Genomic DNA, 26,852 nt, shown 5'->3' on the forward strand with positions numbered 1-26,852 from the left:
GGAAAGAGATTATCCAGGAAAAGTGATAATGTGGTAGTTTTTCCATTTGCTTTCCACATCTCAGTACAGCAGCCGTTCAAACCACTCTAGTCAGACCTGCTGCTATACGAACTTGAACCATCTCGAGCATCATTTGCTCTGTGCTTCAAGTCGCTACTGATGACGCTGCTTCCGGCATCAGTTTTTGGTGTCTCTCTTCGTCTGATGCCTACCCTTTGACCTGTCCAGCAAGGGAGGCCCTGCCAGTAGCTACGCTACCGCTGGTATAGCTCTCAGGGTCCTTTGCATACTCAAACCCCCTCACCACGATAAGATGCGGACACCAACGAGGGGGAATTAGAATATACAAAACTATAATTCTGTCTCTGATTCTGCTGACACAGCTGTACGAAAATTTGTATCTTGTCTTCGTAATTGCGATCCTACAATATACACTAATAAGGGAAAACTTTGAATGCCCATTCTGTAAAATTATTTGCACAGTTCTGTATCGTGATCAAATTATTTCGAAACAATATAAACACCTGAGTTTAAATTTTATAGAATGAACGGGTGTATTCAATGTTTCCTTTTCTTCTGTATTCTCATCTTATGCCGTCTGAACCACCCCCTTATCATTACAGTAACAATTTTATTATCTGACATTGCAGAAGAGAAGTACACGAAATTGGCGGGCAAACACACCTACTTGCGGTGTTGTGAGCAATTAATCGAACGTTAAGTTTCCTCAGTTTGCGCCTGCTAATTTTGAAACCAGTTGCCTGCTTGTAATCTGTGATACTTCCCGTAAATCGCAGTTGCGTTGCGGTTTCAGATTCCTTGGTGGGCGCCCAGCCCTACACTTCTCCGATATCGCGGTTGCGTTGCGGTATCAAGCTTACTTGGTGTGGACTTTAATCCGTGACTTTGTCTCCGGTTTCGCAAGTTGTGCAATATCACAATATCAATATATGTGTGTGTCGAGCGCTGTGTGAAGGTATAAGCGTTTGCGTAAGAACTGTTTTAAATTTTCACGTGGATCGCTGAATTTCTTGTTACGAACCGGATTGAATATATATTTCCTGGAATTGGGAACATTCTTGTTTTAGTTATGGCGATTCGTGTACAATTTGAAAATAATAATGAAGTTGGAGTTTTTTCCAAGTTAACGAATTCTTATTGCCTTGTTGCAATCGGGGGATCCGAGAACTTTTACAGGTTTGTGTGTGCAGAAAGTGCGAGATTAATGGATGATTGAGATTGAGGGGTGTATGAATACCATGATTTTGTTTTCCACCTGTGTTAAAACAATTAGAATTATTCCAGAATCTGGTTGATGATACTGACATTTTGTAACAGGCAGTCCCAAATTATTAACTGCTTCATTCCAGTGGAAATGAACCATTGCCATGTGAAATACGAGGTTTTCACCGCAATGACATTCAGTCATTGTGGTGACACCATGGGATGCGACACCATTTAGTTCAGTAGATAGGTACAATTGATTTGGTGAAACCTGCCATATGCCCCGAAGATCTAGGCTGTAGGCTTAACAAAACGTTGGTACTTCTTCACCAGACTTGACGGAGTCATATCTCAGAAGACAGTAATGTTCATCTGTTACCAATGTAGCACTTTTTTTCTGGATTCTTTAAATTTAATTGCTGTACTTAATTAAATGCTATGAAGATGCAAGGGGAGTGAAGGAAGAATTCCACATTCTTAAGTGGAAGTGGGTGGTTATCTTTGAATTTTGGCCCCTTTACTGTTGGGTGAAAGTCTCCAGGTTCCCTTTGGACAGGAGGTTATGTGGATCCCATAGCTGGTGTAGATGCAGTGGTGAAGGGGAAACTGCTTTTTTCTGCTGGAATCAGATCCTCGTTCCTTGGTCATCCAGCCTATTGCGTAGCCACTATACTGATTGAGTTCTCTGTGGCATCTTAAATGGAGATTGTGAATACAGTTTGTTTTGGATTTTTCACTGTAAGTGATAGTCTGAAGTATTAAAAACAGCAAAAGATAATGAAACATGTATAGTACTTTAAATTCATTATCTCTAAGTGCTAAATCAGTAGTGAGCTAGGACCATGGTGTGTGTTATATCAATGTTAAGTAATGTTTTCTGAGTGTGTGCAGTATAGTAATTTCAGTGATTTTTATCTCCAAAGGATAGGTATGTACAAAGCCAGAATTTGTAGAATTTCATCCTGAATAGGTGCTTTTGTGAAAATTATACTACTTTCTGTTCATTATATTTGACCACCATCACAACGTAATTTTTAATGGTGGCTTTGGTCCACCACGTTTGAGTTGAGGGAGGTGTTAGAACATTAGGAATGATTTCTGAGTATCTTTTATGACATGTTATGTATAAAAATGATAATCTTAATGGAACACATGTATTTTCTGCAGAATTGATAATTATGGTTAAAAAATACATGAGGTTAGAAAGAAAAAAGAGTTATGAGAAACTTCTTATCAGCTATATATTGAAAATATTATGGCTATTTTGTTTCGGTTACAGGAGCACTAGTGCATTGAACATCAAAGCCAGTAAGATTTCGTAAAAAGATGTGATAAAGTATCTAGCAAAATAATGAAAATCTTCTCACCCTTCATTAATGAAGCTATGTAATGTTACATATGAAGTATGAAAGACCAAATACCGAAGCTTGTGTCGCAGGAATATTCTGTGACTGTATCAAGACTTACTACTCCAGTGATCATAAGATACAGAAAATTGTCTGATATGAATTATGTTAGAATGTACATAGTGATTTGAATTGTACAGGGAGGTGCAAACCTAGGTGACCTGCACTTAATGGTACTTGGAGTGCAGTTTTTCCTGGCCTGTGTGAATGCATTAGCCATGGAGCAGTGTACATAAATTGGGATGTAAGTGCGGATGATGTTTAGAACATAACTCATGGTTTCATAATGAAGGCTGTCTTTGTGCTGAGAGTGCTGCTTGACACAGGTCTCCTCACTAAAAGGAATTTATAATAGTCAGTGGACATGATTTAAGGATGGTTAGGTACACAGCGGAATGTGTATTTCCTGTAAAGTTGTTTCTTTCAGAGAAGAAGTTCTACAAGCCATGTGTACATACATTTTGACATTGCTGTCAAGAGGCTGTACAACCATAAAAAAGGTAAACAAGTGGAAAGAAACAGATTCTGTTCTTGATGAAAAGAAATGATGCCCTAAGCATGCTGTCAGAGAACAGAGACTTGCGGACATTTGACTAAGAATGGAAATGAGTTGATCAGTCTGCTTGGACAAGAAATTAGCATATTGAAAAGTTCCATTTTAAGAGACCTCAGAGCTCTTAGGTTTCATCATTACAAAGTGTCAGTGTGGTCCTTTCCTGGAGATATATGTATTTTTGTTGAATGATGCAATTCTTCCACAACAGAATTGTTAATTCAACACTTTTCTCATGAACAATGAAGCTTTGGTTTTATTTTAATAGTTTTGTGAACACCCAGGACACCTACCTTTGGGAAATCGAAAATCCCCACGGAACATGTGAAGCAGCACTTCATGACAGGAAATTGGATGCATAGTGTGCAGTTAGTGGTCAGAGAATAATTGGGTATAATTCTGTAATAATTTCTAACTCCAACATCTCTAAAGCATCTTGAAGATGTTCTTCAAGAGAATGGTATAAAATTCTGATAGACACTGTTCAAAACTTGTACAAATCCATTTCACCAGTTATGTGCTGCAAGCATTCATCACATACAGGTTGATTGCAGATGTAAAATAATGATACACATAATAATGGGAGTCAGCCTGGCTTTACACCAAAACTAGAGAAAACCAAAGCAGCTGCTAGCACTAGGTGAAGTTAAAATTTGAAATTATGATTTTAAACACAGGCATGTTCGCTCACTCACCCACCCTTCCACCCAAGCATGCACACATGCATGCTCGCTCACTCACTCACTCACTCACTCACTCACTCACTCCCTTGAGAGAGAGAGTGTCATTTTTCCCAGTGATTTCTCTTAAAGCTTGTTGTGTTGCCTGCACATGTTTGGTGCACAGGTAGAAATATGAGGTCCCTACATGGCTGAAATGCTTTCAGATCAGACCAACCAGTTGTAGTGTTGGTGGACCTAAGATCGATTGTCACTTTGCTTGATTATGCGCCACAGAAGAGTATTGTGCAGTGACATGATTTTTGTTGGCTGAAGGTGTAGTAAGGGCAGACGTCTCTTGCAGACCGTTGGCACAATATGGAAACTGCTTTCCACAGCAAAATGCATACAAGTGGATAACATGTTCAAGAATGATCACACAAGTGTCACAGATGAAGAATGATCAGGATGCGCTTCCAAAACAAACTTTGTTTCATAAAGTTTGTGCAAGATGGGTTCCAAAACAACTCACAGGATAGCACAAGCACAACCATTTGACAATCTGCCAAGACATATTGAACTGCTGTTGTGATGAAGGGGACACTTCGATGAGGTGTGGATCCACCATTATGCTCCAGAAAAGGAGCACCAGAATGTGGAATGGAAACATTTGACATCCTCCCGTCAAAAAGATGTTCAGAACTAAACCATCAGTGGTAAAGTGATGTTTGACAAGCCCAAGGGAACGTTTTATTCGGAACACAATAGAACTGAAAGCTGGAAGGAAGGGGATAGTTTGAATTGCAGGGAGCTCATATAGATCAGTGAGAAAACACTATAATCATAATTTGTAATTTCTTAATCTGCTATCACAGACATATTGATTTGGGAAACAATATGTGGAGTCACTGTGATTACCAGATTAGAGGTAAAAATTGTCACCAGAGTGCCCTTCCTGCTGCTATGCTGTTGTTAGACTAGCCTGTTGTTATGCCAAATTAAGCTCCACTTATTACATCCTGCCCAAATATTTCATATTTGTAATTCTGTACAAACAACCTTGGTGATATCATCTTGATAAGAGCATCATGTTGTAATCTATCAAGTTTAATATCTTAGTGTAAATATAGCTGTCTTTCTACAACTTTCAAGTAACTGAGGTTTGGTATGTTTTATGAAGTTTATTTTTAACTACATATAAGTAAACCTGTATATATATTCATGTAATTCATGATATAAGTTAAAAACAAGTGTGAAAAATTGTAATTTGTCTATGATATCTTGGAACATTCATCAGAAGACTTAATTTTGGCCTTGAAATAAGTTTTAACTGTGTACATAGAAATATAAAGAATAATGTAAAGCAAGTAAGCCAAAATGCCATTTATTAAAGAAATGAGCTACAAAATGAGTGAAAAATGGATATCTACTTTCTAGAAAAATATTTGTCTGTGTCATTTGAACAGATTTAGCCGTTTGTTTCTCTTCATACAATTTACAGTAGCAGCTAACTCTGTTTTATAGGGTTTGGTGAACTGGCCTGCTCCAATCCGCATTTGGGTATAAATCTATAATTTGTTGTTTAACAGTTTCCAAATTTTGAAACATCTGCTGGAGTTCCCATATCAAAATTTCATTTGAGAGACACACTTCTCCTTCATATGCAGTTACCTCGTTCTTGTCATAAGGTACGCTGTTGCACAGTTTTCAGGCAACTTGTTTTTGCATTGTTAAAATAATTTTTGTTTCATAATTGGCCACACTGTGTTTGTTCATGGTGTGCTGTGTAAAAACAACACAGCATGCCACGAACAAATAGGATGATACCAAGAATCTCCTTCTCAACATAGACAGGCAGCACAAGTTCAGCCCCAATCAAGAAAGACAAAAGGGGAAGGGACACGAAACTACTTGGTTTATAAATTTTAACTTAAATAACAAAGTTTTAAAAACTTTAATATACCAAGAAAACTGCTGTAGTTGTGGAAAAGGATTTTGTATATATTGTGCATTACAAACATTGTATGTATATGTATTTCAACACTCAAAACACCCATTGTGATAGTAGTTTCCAAAAAGTATCGATGTCCCTCTGATGATGGTCTATAGGGACCGAAACATGTAAGGGTGTTAAGTTTTCAAGTAGTAAAAACTTCAATAGTCACACTGGATGGAGTTGTTTTGTCTTTGTAATTTGTTAGCATGATGGACGAGAATGAAACAAATCAATCAGCAATGAGTTAGGCAGTGTGCTTTCTTAGTGAGTCAGGGAGTTAGAGTAGTAAGTTAGTTTGCAGTTCAGTGATGAGGTGCCACTGAGTGAGCACTGGCATTGTCATGAAATAATGAGTGGACAAAGAATTGACCTCACAAGCATAAGTTGTTATGGAATGTGAGACAGTAACTGTTCCATATATTACTATAACTTGGAGTACCTCTTTGCTTGGGATATTGTGTCTTGTGAATATGTAGTAGCTAAAATTTTAAAGAAGGAATACCAAATTAAGAACTCATGTAAACGCAAAAGGTAAAATTGTCCTCAATGTTTAATTAAGCACCACACTTATATAGTATATGGGGATTGAAGATATGAGCTCCACACATCATTAATCTTGGCATTAGATTTAGGTGAATGCCCCTCCCACCAAAAAATAAAGTTTGTGATGGAGATTCAAAGTCCATTCAGAATCTCTCCAACAATACTTGCATGATACTTTAACACCCTTGGCTACCATACACAATCATTCATTCATCTGTAATCTGTCAAGACAACAGGTCCACTGTCTCTTCCAAAACAGTTCCTCCACTTAATGCGATCTAGACCTTTCTCCTTCAAATGAGAATATCCTGTTCTGTCCCCAAGGTCATCCAGCATCTTCTTATGTCTTCTTCTTCGTCTTCTGGTCACTTCTATCCGCCCCTCTGTATTTCCTTCTATAACTTCTTTTAGAAGGCAGTTTCTGTGTAAAACATGACCAATCCAATTAGCCTTCCGTTTTCTTATTTCGTGTAGGATATTCCTCTGCTCACTGACTCTAATTAACACTTCTTCATTTCTCACATAATCGGTCCAACTGATCTTCTCCATCCTTCTCCAACACCACATTTCGAAACTTTCCAGATGTTTCTGATCTACTGCCCTAAGTGTCCATGTTTCAGCCCCATACAGAGCTATGCTCCAAATGTAGCATTTCACTAGTTTCTTCCTCAAATTTAAGTCCAATTTGCTGGTAAAAAGATTCTTCTTCTTGCTAAATGCAGCTTTTGCCATGGCAATCCTGGATTTAATTTCACTAGTACACCTTCCATCATCTGTTAACAAGCTACCAAAATATTTAAAACATTTCACATTCTCCAGTTGTTTTTGGTCTATCTTTATTGTGACTGGGGTTGGTTGTCTCGAAATTTTCATTACTTTTGTTTTCTCCACATTCATTTCCATGCCATAGCACCTTCCAATTTCAATTAGTCTATCAATCATGCCCTGTAGCACAGTTTCTTCCTTAGCCATTAACACAAGGTCATCTGCATATTTCACAGTTTGAATAATTTGCCCTCCTAATTTGAAGTCTCGGAGCCCATCCAGAGATTCCTTGATAAGGCATTCGCTGTACAAGTTGAACAGAATTGGTGATAAACAGCATCCTTGTTGAACTCCTCTTCCAATCTGCACACTTCTTGTCTCCCCTCTGTCCAGTCGCACTCTGACTTTCTGATCCATGTACAATTTACTAATCAATCTTATTTCATGCCATTTGATACCTGTTTCCTTTAGGATCTGCATTAATTTGGTCCAATTTACACGGTCAAATGCCTTCTGCCAGTCTATAAAGCAAGCACGCAGTTCTTCATCTATCTCCAAAGTTCGTTCTGCTATAATTCTCATCATCCCTATTGCATCCCTGGTTCCTTTTCCTCTTCTAAATCCAAACTAATCATCTCCAAGTATATCCTCTATTTTCCTTTCAATTCTTCTTTTTGCTAATATCTTTGCTGTATGTGGGTAAAATTAATAATATACATAAGGGTTATTTGTTGGATTCACAATAGGAAACTTGAAACAGAAAGGTGGTCAGATTCATAACCCTGCTGCTTTACCCTTGGGGAAACAGCCCCTACACTGCATAGGAAGTTAGGTTGGCCCCAGTCTGGATGCTGTGGAGAGGAGAAAAATCTTACCTCTAAGAGGAACTGAACCCTGAATGCTAGGTTATCCTACCTATAGACTAATTGCTACACTGACTGAGTTATCCTGGCCCATGCACAGTAAGAATATGTACCTGCAGTATGCTGGGGAAAGTTTATTAAATAAGAAGGAAAACAGTTCTTGAAGGGGGCATTTTATTCATTTACCTGGGTATACATTTTTTTGTAACAAAAATCCACCATTGCACAAAAGACAAACTATGGAGTTATTATTTGTTCCGAAAGATTTAAAAAAGAAAATCTCTCAAAGCCTACAACATACTTCGCAGGTTTGATCAGTACAACAAATAATGTACTGTAATTTTATTAATTTCTTTGCAACTTTGACCTGTTACAGGATTGATTTTTAAAAGGACTTTATTTAGGTTCAGAAGCGAGTTGATTTCTGCCTGTACCATCACAGTAAAGGAAAAGGCAACTAATAGTAGTTAGAGGCTATGCATTCTTTTTTGTCTTCCTTTTATGGGTGATTCTGCCATCATAAAGCGAGATCCCTTCTCTGTAATGATTGATTATTTTTTTGTCATTTAATGACCTTTTCAGCTGCATAGGTTATAGAGTTCCAGACAGGATGGAATGAAACATACTCATCAGTGGTGAGTAGGAATTAGACAGAAGCAGTGAGTCCCAATTTCGGGATACTACTCTGGCTTTTGCATGATGAGACTGAGGAGGAACATAATTGCCTCAAATCAGGAAAGTGGTAAACTGATTGGGATTCGAGACATTTAACTTATAATAGAAGGTTTCAGCTTTAACGTCCAGTTCTTTACTACATTGTTGGTTATGCTTAGATATAGGTAAAGTTATCCCTGTAAGAGGCCGTGGAGGCCCATAGGGCTGTGAGTGGTTGAGGCTCCCAAATTCTCTAGACAGCCAGCCTACATATGACCGTAAGACTGCCCTTTACCCCCCAGGGAGATTCGTGGTACTCATTTCTGTTAGAGGCTGAGTTGACCCAAGGGCCATAATGCAGCTGGAAGGATTAGGTAAATTGAAAAAAAATCCACGTCATTGGGACTTGAACCCATGACCTTCCACTTAGATATAGACAGATGGCAATCCAGGGGAAGAGGGGTATTTGTTTACTGACATGGACACAAGTCAGAAGCTTTATCTTTGAACACTGTTCATATGTTCATGAAACAGCTTAACGTTTTGATGGTTGGCTTCATGACTGTCTTCAGGTGGTTGGAGAAGGTATCTACTCTCTGGGACTCATTAGGTAGAACTAGTTGTAATTACTAGGAACTGAAGCAGATTTGATGCAGTACAAGAAAAGTATGTAAACCTCAGTGGGTGATAGCAGCATGAAATTAACCCCAGACTATTAGGTGCAAAAAGAAGCCATGAAAAGTACAAAACTCAGACAGCGAGTGTCCAGTGTGCAGGGAATATTTCTGTTTATCCAAAAAGCAAAAAGCACTCAAAGAAAAGAAAACCCCACCTTTGGAACCATGGAGAGTCGTAAATGGAGTTGTGTGAATTTCTTTCTTTACAGTGTATTTGAAGCAGAACTCGCTGACACAATTCCTGTGATACATGCATCAGTTGCTGGCTGTCGAATAATTGGGCGAATGTGTGTTGGTAAGTGTGTGGACCTCAACACTGTTTAAAATTTGACTGAAGTAGACATTACACATTATTTGTGTAATATACAGTAAAGGGGCATGTTGGTTGTAGTGTAAGTGCTTAATATTAAAACAATAATACCTAATCCTACCATTGAACCAAATTCTAACCCACTTTGAGCCATATCAAACCTTATTTTATGGAGATTCGTTTTAATGCTATCGTCATGTCCCTGAAGTAGTATTTCAATGTGTGAGAGATTCTTTACTAGAATTCTGTGTTTAATGTTTTTACATCTGAACTGTGTGTCCTTTGCAGTTTAAGTACCCTGACAGTATTAGAAAAAATCAATCCATGGAGTTCCTCAATATGTAATTTGCTTGATTATATCATTTTTTTCTATGTACCAGTATTTTTCTTTGCACTTTATTTTCTGAGATTTGCATTCATTTATCTTATGTTGGACCACCTCTGTGGTCTAGTGGTCAGCATTCCTGGCTACAGATCCAGAGGTCAGGCTTCGATTCCCGGAGCTACCAGATTTTTTCTGAGAAGTAGTGGGTCTGGAACGGGGTGCACTCAGCTTCTTGATGATAATTGAGGAGCTATTTAAAAGAAATAGCAACTCCTGTCTAGAAAACCGAAATTAACGGCCGTGGGGATTCGTTGCGCTGACCACGAGACACCCTCTATCCGCAAAAGTTATCACTAAACCTCACCGACAAGCAGCGGTCGCTCGGTCAGTATAGTTCACTTGCGGACTAAAATCACGGAGTTTTTGTTAGTATCTTATGTCAAGTTAAAAATACCATGACCTATAGCAGAACAAATATTAAGTAAAGCTTTGGGCATTCTTAGATGCAAGCAAGTGGTTACCTTTACGTACTGGCTGACTGTACTTCAGGGCAAGGGCCCAGGTACCCATTGTATAGGAGTCCATGTGGACCCAAGGATGGGCCAGATGCTGAAGAGAAAAATTCCAGTGCCCTTACCAAGAATTGATCCTGGCCATCTGGTACAAATCCAGTCAGATTATGAACTGGGTCCCTTGTCACCAGGGCATGATGTGTCCTGAGGATGTGGACGAAGGAAATGGCCTCAAGATATGGAAGAGTATTTAATAAGTAGCTGCAGACAGCAGACAGGGTGGTCTTTCCCCTTGGGTATTGGTATGGGGCTAATGGCTACTTCCCAAGAAAAACCTTGTTATGAAATGTTACAGATGGCCGTGGATTGGAGTTAGACACATTATTTGGAATGATGTAAGCAAAGGAAAATTGACATGGAATTTGCATGTGAAATGCAAGGGGTTTCTATATGGCACATCCATTGGCTGGAGTTGGTAAAGAATAAGTTGGAATTTGATGGAGTACAGGAGGTTGGATGGGACATGGACACATGTGGTGCTGATCCAGCAGACGATTATACATTTTTATATGGAAATGGGCATGATGATCATGTCTTAGGGACAAGATTTTGTGTACATAAGGGAATCATCGGCACTTAAGAGGTTGGAGTTTGTGGTAGAATGCCATTTATAATGCTAAGAGATTGCTGGTGTGATATCATTGTTCTTAATATGTATGCCCCAACAGATGATGAAATTGATGGTACTGTTACATGGGGGGGGACCTGTGCATACCTGTCTTTCTTCAGGAAACATCAAGGCTTGCCCCTTTCTGGATGGTTCCAGGAACTTCTGGAGTGACTGGCTATGAAACATAGTTGTGAGAGCGCAGTGTGGACAGTCTTGAGTGAAGTTATGGAGGTGAGTGAATATTGTGAGAGAGAGAGAGAGAGACATGGAGTAGAGCAAGCTGTGAATGGTGCAAGATGCAAGAAGAGGACAGAGCATTGGTGTATGAAGTAGTAGCAAGGGGGAATAAAAGGAAAGAACAAGCGGACAAAATGTGGCTGCTGACAGTGAGACATGAACGTTACAATACAAAGGACAGCTCCTGCGAGGAACTGGAGCATGTACTCAAGCAATTCCTTAAGTATCACATTAAAATTTTGTACGAGATGTCAGTGCCGAAGCAGTTAGAGAAGACGTTTTCAGACCAGTGGTTGGTAATGAAAGTACATGAAGTCAGTAATAATAATAGAATTAGAGTAATATACTTTGCCATGTCAAAAAATTTGTCAAGCATACAGTGCCACATGGTCAGTGGTTTGTCATTCCTTGTTTGTGGGGAGCATGGAATAGTAGGTCACAGGGCAGACAGAGTTCTCTCCCGAACATTAGGGTAACTGGGTTTTGGTCTGTTGGGTCATGAGTGGATGCCCTGTAGGCAAGGAGGAAGATGGACAACCTTGTGTTCCAGTCCCTCTGGTGTGACACGACTTTTCGCAGGTGTTCATTAACTGTTTTAACATACTGCCACTCCATGCCCATAGACTTCTGGTACAAGGGTGTGGTGCATGTTTTGTTCATGCCTAAGGCATTGTAGCACTCCCTGCATAAGGCAGAACTTGAAGTCATTGCCCTGGTCACTGTTTAGCTCATGTGGTTATCTAAAGTGGCAGAAGTTCACCAGGGTGTCCGCCACACTTGATGCATGTTGTTTGGGGATGGTGTAGACCTCTGGCCACTTGATGAAGTAGCCCATTGCAGTCATGAGGTATCGCTTCCTTTGGTCAATCTGAGGGAAGGGGCCTGCTAAGTTGATGGTTGTCCTCTCATATGGTGCCCCAAGGTTGTACTGGTGCATGAGGCCTGAACGTTGATTTGCAGACCACAACTGGCTGTGCAGGTGTTGCAGTGTAGGATCTCTTGTTAACATTATTTCTTGCCTGGAGTCAATTGTACTTTTGCCTGATTTTTTTTTTAATTCGCTTAGTGGGGCGTGAGTCCAACTTGATCCACTCAGCACAGCGGCCACTGGTTGGCCTATTGTAGCCTGTCCCAGGTGATTATGATGATGGAGAACTTGGTGGAATGAAGATTGGCAGCAGAAACCGAAGTACTCGGATAAAACCTGCCCCAGCGCCACTTTTTCCACCACAAATCTCACTTTACCACACTTGGGATCGAACCCAGGCTGTCATGGTGGGAAGCCAGTGACTAACCGCTTGAGATATGGTGCAGCCTTTGCCTGATCTTTGCCATCCTCTTGTTGACACCCATGTGTCCTCACGGTCCACCATGGAGTTTGGCCAGTACATCTTTTACGTTTTTCTGGGGGAGACCATATAGAATGTGGGAACCAGGCTCAGTCAATGCAGTGATCAGGCATGTGACTTTCTCATGGGTCATACGTTGTGCGTTCAAGTTCTAAGGTCTCCGTTTTTTTTTTCTCACACAATAATCATACAAAAAATTTGAAACTTCTGTCACATTTCAACGTAATCTCCCTGCAGCCGTACACATTTTTCACAACATCGACGCCATGATTCCATTGCCGCTGCGAACGCTTCTGTAGGAGTCTGTTTTGACCACTGGAAAATTGCTCATGCAATAGCTTCGTTTCAGGATTGAAAAATGGCATCCATGTCTGATCCATTGTCACAGTTGATGAAAAGAAAGTCCCATTCATGTCTTCATCACGTGTCAACATCGCCTGGCAAATTGCCATGTGCGCAGCCTTGTGGTCATCCGCCAGCATTCGTGGTACCCACCTGGAGGACACTTTCTGCATTCACAGGTCTTCATGCAGGATTTTGTGCACAGATCACACGGAAATGCCAACTTTGGAGGCGATGTTTTCGACACTCAATCGGCGATCCTCCAAAGCAACTTTCTCAACTCGCTCGACCATGTTGTCAAGACCGGCTGGTGTGAGGTCAAGATTGTTTTGGTTCGTTGTCACACGACGTTTGGCCTTCTTTGAACTGTCGCACCCATGAATACACATTTTTCACATTCATGACACCATCACCACAGGTCTCACTCAACTGGCGATGAATTTCAATGGGTGTCGCACCACGCAAGTGGAGAAAACGAATGATTACTCGCTGTTCTTGTAACGAAAACGTCGTCATTATAAGTATCAAAAACACTCCTCACCCTCTCCGCCACCACTAGAGTTCTGTGTGCCATACAGTGCTGCCATCTCTGTCACGCATTCACAAAGAGTGCACACATATTTTAAACTAAACCGCATGTGTCTATCTCCTCCCAGTCCTGAGAAAAAAAATCATAGACCTTAGAACTTGAACGCCCCTCGTACAATAGTGGTGCTCCATCACAGCCTCAGACAGTGTTGGAACATAGTTCATGATGTCAGTCAATCAAATTTATGTGACTGCATCACATCCACACCAGTTCCTGGTCCCCTGGAAGATCCAAACTCAGCTTGGACTTTTGACTTCTGCTAGCCTGGTCTTTAGTCCATGCTACATGGTTTTGTCTAGGATCTTCATTGCTTGCATGTCTGTTCAAGTCTCTAGGATCCTGAGGTTGAGGTCCTCATTAAGGTCCTTTGTTACTGCTTGTAAAAGAAGCTGCGTTTTTTTTTTTTTTAATCTTTGGTTTGAGTTTCTCACGCAGGCCCCATACCCATTGGTTGACAGATAACAGGATGTCATCCACTCAATTTCTCTTGTTCTCTTCCAGTTCAGACCTAATGGAGCTTGTTGTGCTCCCCCCGTTCCTTGGCTGGACATTACTATGGCTGTCATTTTTTTTGGCCTCATCTTGAACGACGTCCATTTTCTGTTGGTTGGCCTCTAATCTTTTCTTGAATGGCCTCCATCACTTCTTGGTTCATGTCTATCAAGGATCTAATATCTACTTGATTTGTCTTCACCTTTTCTTGACTGGCCCTTGTGGCCTTAGCATTGGCCATTACCATTTGTTGACTGGCCTGCAGCTCCTTTATTGCAGCTATTAGATTGTCCATGTCTGCCATAGTGAACTATCATGTTGGTTCAGATACAGCAAGTCCGACCAATCTCATTTTTGATGCCAGTTGTTATGTATTAGTGACTAGATATTGATTTTAGGTTGATAATTGGATTTATTGAATGCTTATACTCTAAGTCTCACTGACTTAACACACTATGTAGGTCACTACAACTACTGTTTACTCACTAGTTGTTGCTAGATACTGGCTGTGAATAATTCAACTCAAGACATGACTGACTAGATCGGTCAGTGAGTTAAATTGCTGCTGGTACTCGCCAGCACAGGCATTCTTGGCATCAAGTCTCGTGGAAATCCATGACCAAGATTTTTGTTCTCTCGTAGACATGTATGCATTTTAGAAGTGGAGTGCATTTGGAAACAAGACATGCACCATAACACAACCTGAAGGAATACAACCCACCACCTCGAAGACACATGTACATTGAGGGGACTGTGTGTTAGCAACCAAAGCAGTGATGCAGAAGGCAGCAGTTTCCTGATAATGACCACATTGTTGAAACATGTGGGATAAAACTTTGGAAGTTAATAGCTTTTAATAAGTTTTATAGAACATTAATGTTGCACATGGGATTGTGAACTGTTACTAAATGTCACATTATGTTGACATCTCATAACCAGAGACCAGTGGCAGGCTCTTGTGAAAATAGTTATGAACCTTTAGATTCCATGAACTACTCTGAATTTCTTGAGTGGTTGAGCAGCTGTTTTTGTCTCAAGAAAGATTCAGCTCCCTGGGTTATAACATGTTTATACAAGCAGAAATAGCACCTAGTTTTAAGAAGTGGACGTATTTAAAACATTGACGGCCACACTGAATTTAAAAATTGTTTCTTCTTAAGCCAAAACCGACATTTCATTTTAGAGGAACTGTAAATAATTGTTGTGTGTCACATTTTACAAAATATCAGTAATCGTATGATAGGGGTATTTTTTTATTAAAGTGGACATCAGTGACCAATGTAGCCTGAGCACAACTTATCAACATAGTGTAAATCCAAGTTTTTGGACTTTGCTTCTTTTTACTGTAATTTCAGCAATACTAGCTGCAGTTGACCATGATTTTTATAAAGTGAACCTGCTTATTGTAACAGTGAGACCACGATATGAATTTTATCACAAGCCATCAGTCTTGTTACAATTAATTCTTAGTGAAGTCAGGACCAGAGACAAAATTGTTTTGTTTTATTTTATTTGTGTGTCAGAAGTCTGGTTTTTGTGCCATGTAGTGTATTGAGGTAGGTGTTTGTTATATGTATATTTCTGTTATCTTGTATTTTTCTTATAAAAATAAGTAGTAAATACATCCATTGTTATGCACATTGTTACTTCTGAATACCCAGTTCTGCTTCTGCTGTAATAAATAGAAGATAGAACGATGGATCAAATGAACATCTATGCCACTCAGAAGTTGCTAGATGGGTCAGATGTCACACCAAATTCTTGACTGCATTTGTTGCAACCAAGTACAAAAGAAGAGCTGAGAACATTTTCAGGACTCCTTGCATGCATGACTTGATGCAATTCCTTACTGTTGCAGATTACTGGAGCAAAGCTCATATAAACAAGAAAGTGGCTCCAATTGCCTGGAGTAAAAGTGTGGAAATGTGAGCGCAGTTTGTTTTCTAATGTGAAAATTATCCTATATCTATATAAATAAAAACGTAAATGTTGGTTTGTTAGCCCTCGAAGATCTCCAAAAGTTCTTCACTGATTGCTTTGAAATTTTGACACAACGTTGCATTCAGACACGCGCATGTTTTTATGTACCCATTATTTAGATGTCACACTTGTGACAGGTAAAACATGCGTCTTTTGAAAACCGGAATTGGAATTTGGAATTCAGAAGAGTGACCCCTATGGAAATGCTAGAACAGACCATTGCATAGGAAGTAACAATAGCGATACTGTATCGAATCTCCATGGTTATGACAAATACACGGAGCGTTCCCACAGTGACAATGCAATAACAATGGGTCATTGCGTAGGAATTGCGGAATCAACAAAGCAGCATATGGCTGAAAATATTTTCCTTTGAATGCGCAAGGATAATTCCAATATGAACATGGATTTCACAGCAGAAATCTACAACGAGGCATTGATAATGATTGAGGATTTGTGCTTAGAAATCGCGAACAAAGTTCTCAATCAATTGGGAATGCCATCACTGAATCGATCTGCTGTTGCTTCGTTCCATGTAGAATTACGTCGTGATCTTTTGTCATATGTGCAATCAAATATTCTAAGCTAACGCTTGAGCAAAAAGGCATATACGATCAAATCATGAAAACTGTCAATAATGGGCTTGCAGAAATCTTCTTCTTAGATGCCCCAAGAGGAACTGGTAAAACGTTGCTAATTAGATTGATTCTGGCAACAATTCGATCCCAAAATGACATAGCCTTAGCTCTTGCATCGTCCGGAATAGCTGTGACATTAATAGCAGGTGGAAGAACTGCTCATTCCGCTTTGAAATTGCCATTGAACATGCAATTCATTGAAAATCCCACGTGCAACATTTCCAAAGGATCAGGCATGGGAAAGGTATTGTAGAAATGCAAACTTATTGTTTGGGATGAATGCACAATGACGCACAAAAAATCGCTCGAGGCTCTTCATTGATCATTGCAAGATTTGTGTGGAAACATCAGACCATTTGGGAATGCATTAATATTGCTTGCAGGAGATTTCAGGCAAACATTACCTGCAATTCCTCGGTTGACACCAGCGGACAAAATAAATGCTTGCCTGAAATACTCTACTTTGTGGCGACAGGTAAAGACGTTAAAATTAACTACAAATATGCATGTCCAGCTGCAAAACGATCCATCAGCTGAGATATTCTCGCAACAATTGCTGGAAATTTGGAACGGAAAGGTGCCGGTTGATCTGACATCAGGACGAATTTCATTGCCTCATAACTTCTGCAATTTAGTGATGTCAAAGGAAGAATTGGTTGAAAAAGTATTTCCCAATGTTGAAACCAATTATGAGAATCACAGTTGCCTGAGTGAACGAGCTATTCTTGCGACCAAGAACAAAGACGTCTATGAACTTAACAATATCATTCAGTCTAACATTCAATGCAAGGCAGTCACATACAACTCCGTCGACACTGTTGTGGAAGCAGATGAGGCTGTTAATTATCCAACAGAATTTTTGAGTTCACTCGATCTGCCACAGCAACGCATGGAAATTGGGAATGGAAAGGTGCCGGTTGATCTGACCTCAGGACGAATTTCATTGCCTCATAACTTCTGCAATTTAGTGACATCAAAGGAAGAATTGGTTGAAAAAGTATTTCCCAATGTTGAAACCAATTATGAGAATCACAGTTGCCTGAGTGAACGAGCTATTCTTGCGACCAAGAACAAAGACGTCTATGAACTTAACAATATCATTCAGTCTAACATTCAATGCAAGGCAGTCGCATACAACTCCGTCGACACTGTTGTGGAAGCAGATGAAGCGGTTAATTATCCAACACAATTTTTGAATTCACTCAATCTGCCACAGCAACGCGTGGCCGGGTACAGCTAGTATTAAATATAAATAGTCTTAAATCAGTACATTATGTGTATTATCACTCATTGGGGAAATATGGAATAATATATTGGGGAAATACATCAGACAGTCATAAGGTCTTTGTTATACAAAAGAAAATAATAAGAATAATGATGGGAGTGGGCCCAACTCATACATGTAGAGATCTATTTAAATAGCTTGACATACTACCAATCCCATGTATATATTTGCTCTCATTGGTATCAGAAGGAATGACCACCTTCACATACCTTCAACACATTTATAATCCTATCAGAGATTATTCACTCATCAAGCTATTTAACACTGCCGCCAAATATCTCTGTTTTCAAAAATTATAAAAAGCAATTTAGGCTTGTTTTATGAAATTATTTGCAAAGTAACGTATTTTACTCTATTGATAAATTTGTCGAGCATGCAAGGTGCTCAAAAGTTAAGAGTTAATAAATGATCTGTGTGCGTGAATTATATATTGTTGAGACTTGCTTGTTGTAAGTGTAGTAGTCTGTGATGTCTGTTTTTGTTATGAATTTTAATATTTTGTGATGTAACTGTTTGGATGATGCTGTTTGCCAGTGTGTGGAATGGCAAGGTATGAATTTGACAGTGGTTTTTCCACGACCAATGTGTGTTGTCCTGACAACTTGAGCTATCTGTGAGAGGCCTGATTATATATTTTATTGGACAAAGAACAAATGATGTGTAGTCATCATGAATTTATAATATGTGACATGTTTTATAACCAGTCCTACCAGGAGATGATTGGATCCATGAGGTGAAAGTGAACATAAATGTAAATTTAAATGTAAACATTTCCAGTAGTGAAAAATGTCTACCAAATGACAGGTTGCACAAAATTCAACAGCTAATTATTATATGTAACCCAGCATTTCAAGAAAAGTTTGCCCATCTCAGGGCGGTTACTGATGAAACAGTGCTTTCCTTTTGAAGCATATAAATATTAAATTAAGATGTTAAAACTTTCCACAGGCAGGGGTTACACATGAAATTTGAGTGTACATTGGCAGGAAGACAAATGCTGGAGCATCTGTCCATATAAGCGTGGTATTGAAACTTTGAGATTCCCTACTCACATATGGAAGGACAGTAGTTACAGTTATTACACAAATGTGGAACTTGCCAGCAAACTTCTGGATCATGGCACACATCACCTTGGCATACTACGTGCAATACACATCTTGGCTCACCACATACCAACAAGAAACAAAATCAATATGAATTGAAAATGGGTGATTTGGTAGCAATGGAAAACGGTAGGGGAATTACGGTACTGAAGTGGAATGACAAAGGAGGTGTCACATTCCACAGCACTTGCCATTCAAATTAAACTGTCTTTAGTCACCAGGTGCAGTGATACAGTAGTCAGACTACAAGCTCTTGTTGACTACCGTTCTGGCAAATCATCAATTGATTTATGAGATCAGATGTATAATTATTCAAGAAGCCTTTGATGGTCAAGTGGTAGAGCTAGCAGTGGAAATAGTCCTAGACACAGCTGTGGCCATTGCACACATCATTTACAAGTAAGTAAGAAGTGGAGATAATTGAATTACAAAGTTGAGGAACAAAATTGTCCTGGGGCTGCTGAGCCATGGAAATGTTGAAGGGAACACCAGTGAAAGAAGACAGTGTGAGTTCCCATTATTATAGGAATACAGAATGATCCAGTGGGCCTGGAAGAGAGTATTGTAAAGTGTGTTAAAACAAAGAGATTGAAGAAAAACTGGGGAAAAATTAGATTTAGGAAGTAACCATTTATTGTGAAGATTATGTTGTTCATCCACACTATTACTTGGACTGTTAAGTTGTATTCATTACTAGTAGACAGACACATTGTTTTTGAAATATGAATGAAGTAGATATTTTTAAAATGTGTGTTTGGAGATAACTAGCAATGATACCTATGTGAAAACTTATGTTTGATTATCTGTATTTCTGTCAAATAATTTGGAATAAAAACCTAATGGAAACAATTTTGTTGTGACTTTACTGTAAAATCGTAAATATATATGTCAGTAAAGGAGAGACTGAATTGTTAAGGCTGTGACTGAATATTCACATTTGTTGTGTTGGTATTCAAAACCGGATCAGCATGGATAATAGTTATATAATAAAGGCATTCTTCTGATGATTATGCCATTTTTGCTGCTCAAATAGGAAGCAGCTCACAGAAAACACTGCTTGATTGAGATGTCTGCAGGCTGTAACAGCCAGATAAGCATAAGAGATGTCCTAGACTGTTGGACACACAAGAGTCGAATGCGGTGGAACATAAGCATATAAGAGTGGACACTTGTGACAACTGTGATGGAGGGCAGATTTTCTACAGTGGACACTGGTATCTTCAATGTCAACAAAGGTGTTAAAATTCAGATTTATTTTGACAGGAAATAAGAATGGACTTCTAGTTCCCAACTCCACCACAGACACAGAGCTGCAGCACTTGAGGAACTCTTTGCCAGACACAGTTTGTGTGCAGCGTGTTGAGGAGCGGTTGTCAGCACTGGGGAATGTGGTGGCTTGCAATGACTATGTCGCACTTGTGCATCCTGACTTGGACAGGGTAAGATGCTACATTCTGCACATTTTTGTGACAGAATCTCTTTGTACTTATTGATATAAATAAATGAAGGATCGTAACCCAGAATCCATTCTTTGTGGCTTAATAATTCTGTATCATGACAATTCATTTTTGGTTAATAGTTAAACTGGTGAACTAACTCCCATGGAGCAGAGTCCTTGAGAAAGTAATAGTCAATCAAAGAATGAAGAAATCCATCTCCCTTTATGAAACCTGAAGGTTTATTTCTGTGCTTACAAAAATCCTTTTTTGGTTAATAAAGATGGGTGAATTGGCTTAGACATGATCAACCTATGTTAAAGAAGAAATGAATTATAAAAGATAAAACAATTCCATCCAGTGTGACTGTTGAAGTTTTTGCTACTTCAATTCTTAACACCCTTACATGTTTCGGTCCCTGTAGACCATCATCAGAGGGACATCGATACCCTTTGGAAACCACTACTACAATGGGTGTTCTGAGTGTTAAAATATATACACATACAGTGTTTGTAATGCACAATATATACAAAATCCAAAGTTTTCACAACTACAGCAGTTGTCTTGGTGTATTAAAGTTTTTTAAAACTTTTGTTATTTAACACATCGCGTACTGGCGATTTAAATATTTAAATCACCCTGGGGACTGGCGTTATTAAACCTACTATCCTAACTTGTGCACTGTTCTAAAATTTCCTAATTAATATTAGAGTCAATTTTACGGACCACACAACATATTTTTATTATTATTACACCCTGTTGTGTATTTAATCAATATTAGAGTCAATTTTACTGACCACACAATATATTATTATTATTATTATTATAAAAATATGTTGTGTGGTCAGTAAAATTGACTCTACTATTGATTAAATACACAACAGGATGCAAGAAACAATTAAAGTTTCCTAATTAATTTTATGAACTAAAATTTTTGGACAACCAATGCTCCTAGAAGTGCTTGAGAGAGTGATATTTCTGGAAACATTCCCCTTTGTGAAGTGACATTACACAGAACTTGCAATATAGACAATCATACTCCTTTTTTTTGTGAACTGGCAAACATGGCATTGCTTAGAAGGATGCTTCCCCTTGGAATGTTCACTCTTCACAATTTTCACGAGGGTATGTTTCCATATATCACCCGAGAGTCGCCCTGTGACATATACATGAGGCCTGGGTGGGGTGGGAGTTGATGGGCCTGGTAGCACTAAGTCTGTGTCTGACTCTGGTTCTGCCACCACCATCTGGTCTGTAGCCCAGGCCTTTGCCACAGTCATCAGAAATGCTTTGAATTTCAATTTTGTATCAGGTTTTAGATTTTTGTAATTTTTTTAGATTTTTTGCTGTCCCCCCAATCTTACAACCCGCATTTTCGTTGAAGCTACTGTCTCTTTGACTCTCTGTGGCCACAATTCTTTGTTGTCCCCTGTCACTGCCACTGTCTAAGTCACCATCACTATGCGTCTCACAAGGCACGTAAGCCAGCTCATCGGAGAAGAATTCGTCCTTGATCCATATTTAACTACTAACTTACTGGCTGTTACATACAGCTTGAAGACTGACAGTTCCTTTGGAATGGGTTAAGATAACAGTGAGGTCATCTTACTGAATACTAAGCAAGGTATAGTGTGTTGCAACCTAACATGTCCTAAAATCATGATATCATGTGACCGGTCCGCCACATTTAAAAGTGAAAAGCATTATGTTGTAACGTTTTTTTGCCACTGAAGACACCGTTTGAATTGTTAATTGGTTTATTTAACAACCTACAAGTCTTGGCTACAATTAATTATAACACTGTTAACGAGTTTACACACTTTACAACCCTACACAATAATCTAGTCACTCTGTCTTCAGTAGTCTTCATGTATTTATAACTTGGGAGCTATACAAGTCTCTCTTAATTACACACTCCCAATATGACTGTACTACAGCACACAATCTTGAAGTTACACAATAAGTCTTCACTTGCTGACTTCTCAGTAATCGCACGCAATCACATAAGGTCTTCTAACCATGCGTTCGGGTCTTCTTTCTGTGACTGCTGCTATATTTCAAGTGTCTTCAGTGGCTGCTACATTTTAACTCACTCCTTAGGCAGTGTAGTTCTCTTATAAACCCTCAGCCAGACAACGGGAAAACGCCTCGCTTCCTTGTTGCCTAGTCGCCGTGTTTACAGGTGTTGCTGCCTGTTACGTCACAGTGGGAAGCGCTGCCGTGTCACCGCGGGGGAGGGGGCAGAGTGTTGACTTGCCTGTTACCCTAGCAGCGACAGTGCTCGATGTTGTTATGTCACCACTGGCAGGGGAGGGGATGTCCTCCATAGTGCAGTACGTCACACTATCATGTGACCGGTCCTTCAAGTGTTAAGTTAAAATTTATAAACCAAATAGGTTCGTGTCCCTATTTGGTTTATAAATTTGAACTTAAATAAAGTTTTAAAAAACTTTAATATACCAAGACAACTGCTGTAGTTGTGAAAACTTTGGATTTTGTATATATTGTGCATTACAAACATTGTATGTGTATATATTTTAACATTCAGAACACCCATTGTAATAGTGGTTTCCAAAGGGTATCGATGTCCCTCTGATGATGGTCTATAGGGACCGAAACATGTAAGGGTGTTAAGAATTGAAGTAGTAAAAACTTAGCAGTCACACTGGACAGAATTGTTTTATCTTTTATAATATTGTTAGTGTGATGAACCAGAATGAGATAAATCAAATTCAAGAAATGTATTATTGTAAATGGGCCTATATCGTGAATTTCTATAATACCCTGTTTTTCTGTTGATCCCATGTTATAATGAGGACACATTCCTGTGGAACATCTTTTGTTCACAGTTTTGTTTTTTCATGTTTCACATCGAACAGTTCCTTTCCATGCTCTTTTGGGTGTACTGTGTAAACCCGAACTTGGCCTCTTTCCACACAGTTTAAATAAGGGTAATACATTGGACTGTCTATAATAAGATAGGAAAAACATTCTACTACTATGTTATATCCATGGCATGTGTGGGATATGTTCAATTTATAATGGGCACGTTTATGTGTGTCAGTTCAATATTTATTATTTGGGTATAACATTTTAAGGAGACCTGTACTTAGATGATTGGAGTCAGGGCTCTATGTATAGACCCTGCCACTCTAGCTATGAACTGTGTAGCAAGGCAGTCAGTCGTAAGATGTGCCTGAGAGTGAGTTGGACTGAACTCTATACTCTGTACCTCATGTGACTGGCCAAGGCTCTAGGCAGAATGGGACATTATACTACATAATATAACTGACTAATTTGATTTGTTTCATTCTGGTCCATCACATTAACAATTACAAAGACAAAAATCACATTAGACGGTGTTATTTTTGTCTTTATAACTGACTAACATGTGGCTTCCTCCCTCTGGATTGTAAAGGAGATACAGGAGTGAGTGTTTAGAACTGATACTGCTGAAACTGTACAGCTGTCATTCTAATAAACCTTCAAATCCTCCAATGTTTGCTAAACTGTTTCATTTCAACGCACACTCCCCTGCTGCTTGGACAGATGTGTTGGGATACAAAGTCATGCTGTACATGATGAAGCATGCACCTAGGATACCTGGTGACAAGCTTCATATTGTCATGTGTTGTGTATGTCACGCGACAAATAACTTTAGGCGGGTCTCGGATTTAGCGAAACTTATTGGACACTCAAGTCTTACACACTGTACAACTGTTATCACTTCACCTGTATTCTGCAGTGGCTATCTTCCAGCTGTCCCTGACCGTGGCTGGATCCCAACTGTCTTCAGCGGCGGCTGTACCAAGACTCTTGGCAAATGCACTTCCTTGTTATATATCTGCGGTCATTACTTCGCAGTGAACCTTCTGTTATTTATCACCAGGGAAACGCTCTTTTGTTGATTCTGCAAATCCTATGCAACGGCCGACTGTTGGGATTACAGTACCGCTATTGTTACTTCCTATGCAACGGTCTCTTCTAGCGTTTCCATGGTAGTGACTCTTCTGTATTCTAAACATGTGACCTTGCTCCCTTCTAAAGGTTGTTTGTCCCTGAACAGCCTAAAGGTTCTTCCTCTCTTCCATTTCTGAAGTGTTCTGCTGGCAATGTCTGCATTTGGTCATGCTGTTCTCTCGCGTCTTTTTGCACTGTACATCCTACCGCATCCACCCCTCTCTTCAGTGGTGCTTGTCCCAAGCACTTCCATGGTCCAGGATTTTTTGGTCAAATTGTCTCACATTCATTCCTCGCTTTCATTCTTTCCTCATTCATTGTTGCTAGGGAGGCCGGTGTTTCTACTACTGGTTCCTCCCATGCGGGCCGTTTCATTTTCTTCCGCTTTGGAGGGCGTTGACCCCTCAACAGTGTCCAATATTTGATGTTTTGTGGTGGTACAGGAAATTTGGTAATTTGCTTCGCGATCTCATGTCCGGTCATTTTTCTGTAGGGCTCGATCCTTGTTTCTCTTGTCGCATTGCGGTTGCACCCATTGTCTCTTCCGAGCGTCCATCCTTTCGAGGTTCCTAACATCACTTCATCCCTGGTGCGGTTCCTTCTGATGGAGTTTTCTTTGCGCTGTGTCACACTTGCACAGCGGGTTATCTTGTCGGCAATGAGCAGTCGCTTCCTCTGGGGTCCACCAGCTCCTTGAGTAAGATCCTCCTTCACGATGTCTCTCTTGCATCCTGCCACTGTTGCGTGTTGCGTTGTCAGTTTGTGTTTTTGTGCCACCTTCGCACGGCGTGTTGTTCTTCTGTGAGCGATGGCCAATATCTTCTGGAGTCCACAATTTCCTACATCGAATCCTTTGCTTTCTGGTGGCGGCGCTCCATGGCCAGTTTTCGGTCCCAACACCTTTTCTTCTTCGGTTCTCCGACCAGCATTACTTCGGCATCTTCTGCGGGGACCTCTCGTTGTTCTGCCACCTCATGTTTCTTGCCCAGCGAGGTCGGCTTTCTCTCATCGTGACATGCCTCCATCTCTTGGCAGGCCGTTGTCTTTACTTCCATTTCGGGATTCTGTCCGATTTGCATTTTTTCGTGTTTGGCTTTTGTCTTTTCCTTCCAGGCTTTCCAGGCAGCCATCACTTGTTCATGTCTGGTCTCTGCCTTGGCCTGGTTGCTTCTCTCTTCTCGCATAGCCAGCAGGAGTTCCATCATTTGTTGTGACTCCATTTCTCATGTTATTGGTTGTTTTCATGTTTCAAGTTTGATCTTGCCGGTCACGTGTGTGAGTCCATTCTTTTAAATTTTATCCGATTAATCCGAACTGATCCCACTTCTAACACCAGTTGTCATAGAACCACTATCAACAATGAATATAAATAGTAATCCAGTGTTGCAGACTCCACTCTTCACTGTTCAGCTACAACCGATGCGACCACAGCTTACTGCCAACAATCTTGACCCACAATCTCACCACACAAGCAGTGGACAAACACTCGAACTAATGAATCAACGACCTGTGTCACCAAACTAACTAAACTCCTGTAGTGTCACACTATCTGTGCATCTCTAACGTTTTCATATGCAGTCTGAATTTCTTATCAAATAATCACCTCCTATACAAAAATTATTTTTGGCTGAAATTGTTTTTTTTTTGTATTTTGTGCTTAAAAAGGTAATATTTATATGTAAGGATGAATTTGTGGTCTTATGGTGAATTTTATGGTAATGTTTCATAATTTAAGACTTGTGTAACTGAAACACCCATGGTTTAAGGTGTATTTTAATTCAGAGCCTGATGAAGTAAAATGTACCTTCATTAATCTTTTCCAAAATTGATTTTGTAGCTGGTCACTCTACTAATAACTGATGATAAAACGTTTAAAACTACTGATACAAAAGTCTGCTATTGGTCATGATCCTGAGCCAGTTCCACTCTCTTTACATCCTCAAAAGCTATTTCCCTGAGATATACTTTAAAATGATCTTCTAACCTCATTCTTACAGAAGGTTGATTGACCAAATTCTGTATATTGTAACGTGTTTACGTTACTGATCCCACTTCTGACACCAGTGTAACGTGTTTATGTTACTGAAGACGCCGTAGAGATGGTTAATTGGTTTATTTAACAATCTACAAATAACGGCTACACTTAATTATCACACAGTTGCGGGGTTTCACACTTTATAACCCTAATCGCATTAATCTGTTAACACTGTTGCGGGGTTTCACGATTTATAACCCTATGCGCAAATCAGTTCACTCTGTCTTCAGTGGTCTACACGTTTACAGT

At 39.6% G+C, this 26,852-nt stretch overlaps 1 protein-coding gene across 1 annotated transcript in view; it reads left to right on the forward strand.

The window, feature by feature from the left end:
- Positions 1-920: 920 nt before the first annotated feature.
- LOC111866642 (eukaryotic translation initiation factor 6) overlaps positions 921-26,852 on the forward strand; it is a 53,939-nt gene continuing 28,007 nt past the window's right edge. The window contains exons 1-3 of the mRNA XM_023855781.2: positions 921-1,197; positions 9,550-9,635; positions 20,436-20,611. Of these exons, the coding sequence (XP_023711549.1) occupies positions 1,091-1,197; positions 9,550-9,635; positions 20,436-20,611 (369 nt within the window). The 5' untranslated portion in view covers positions 921-1,090. The remainder of the gene's footprint in view (positions 1,198-9,549; positions 9,636-20,435; positions 20,612-26,852) is intronic.

The sequence above is a fragment of the Cryptotermes secundus genome, unplaced genomic scaffold (genome assembly GCF_002891405.2).
Source record: "Cryptotermes secundus unplaced genomic scaffold, Csec_1.0 scaffold1755, whole genome shotgun sequence".
Lineage (NCBI taxonomy): Eukaryota > Metazoa > Arthropoda > Insecta > Blattodea > Kalotermitidae > Cryptotermes > Cryptotermes secundus.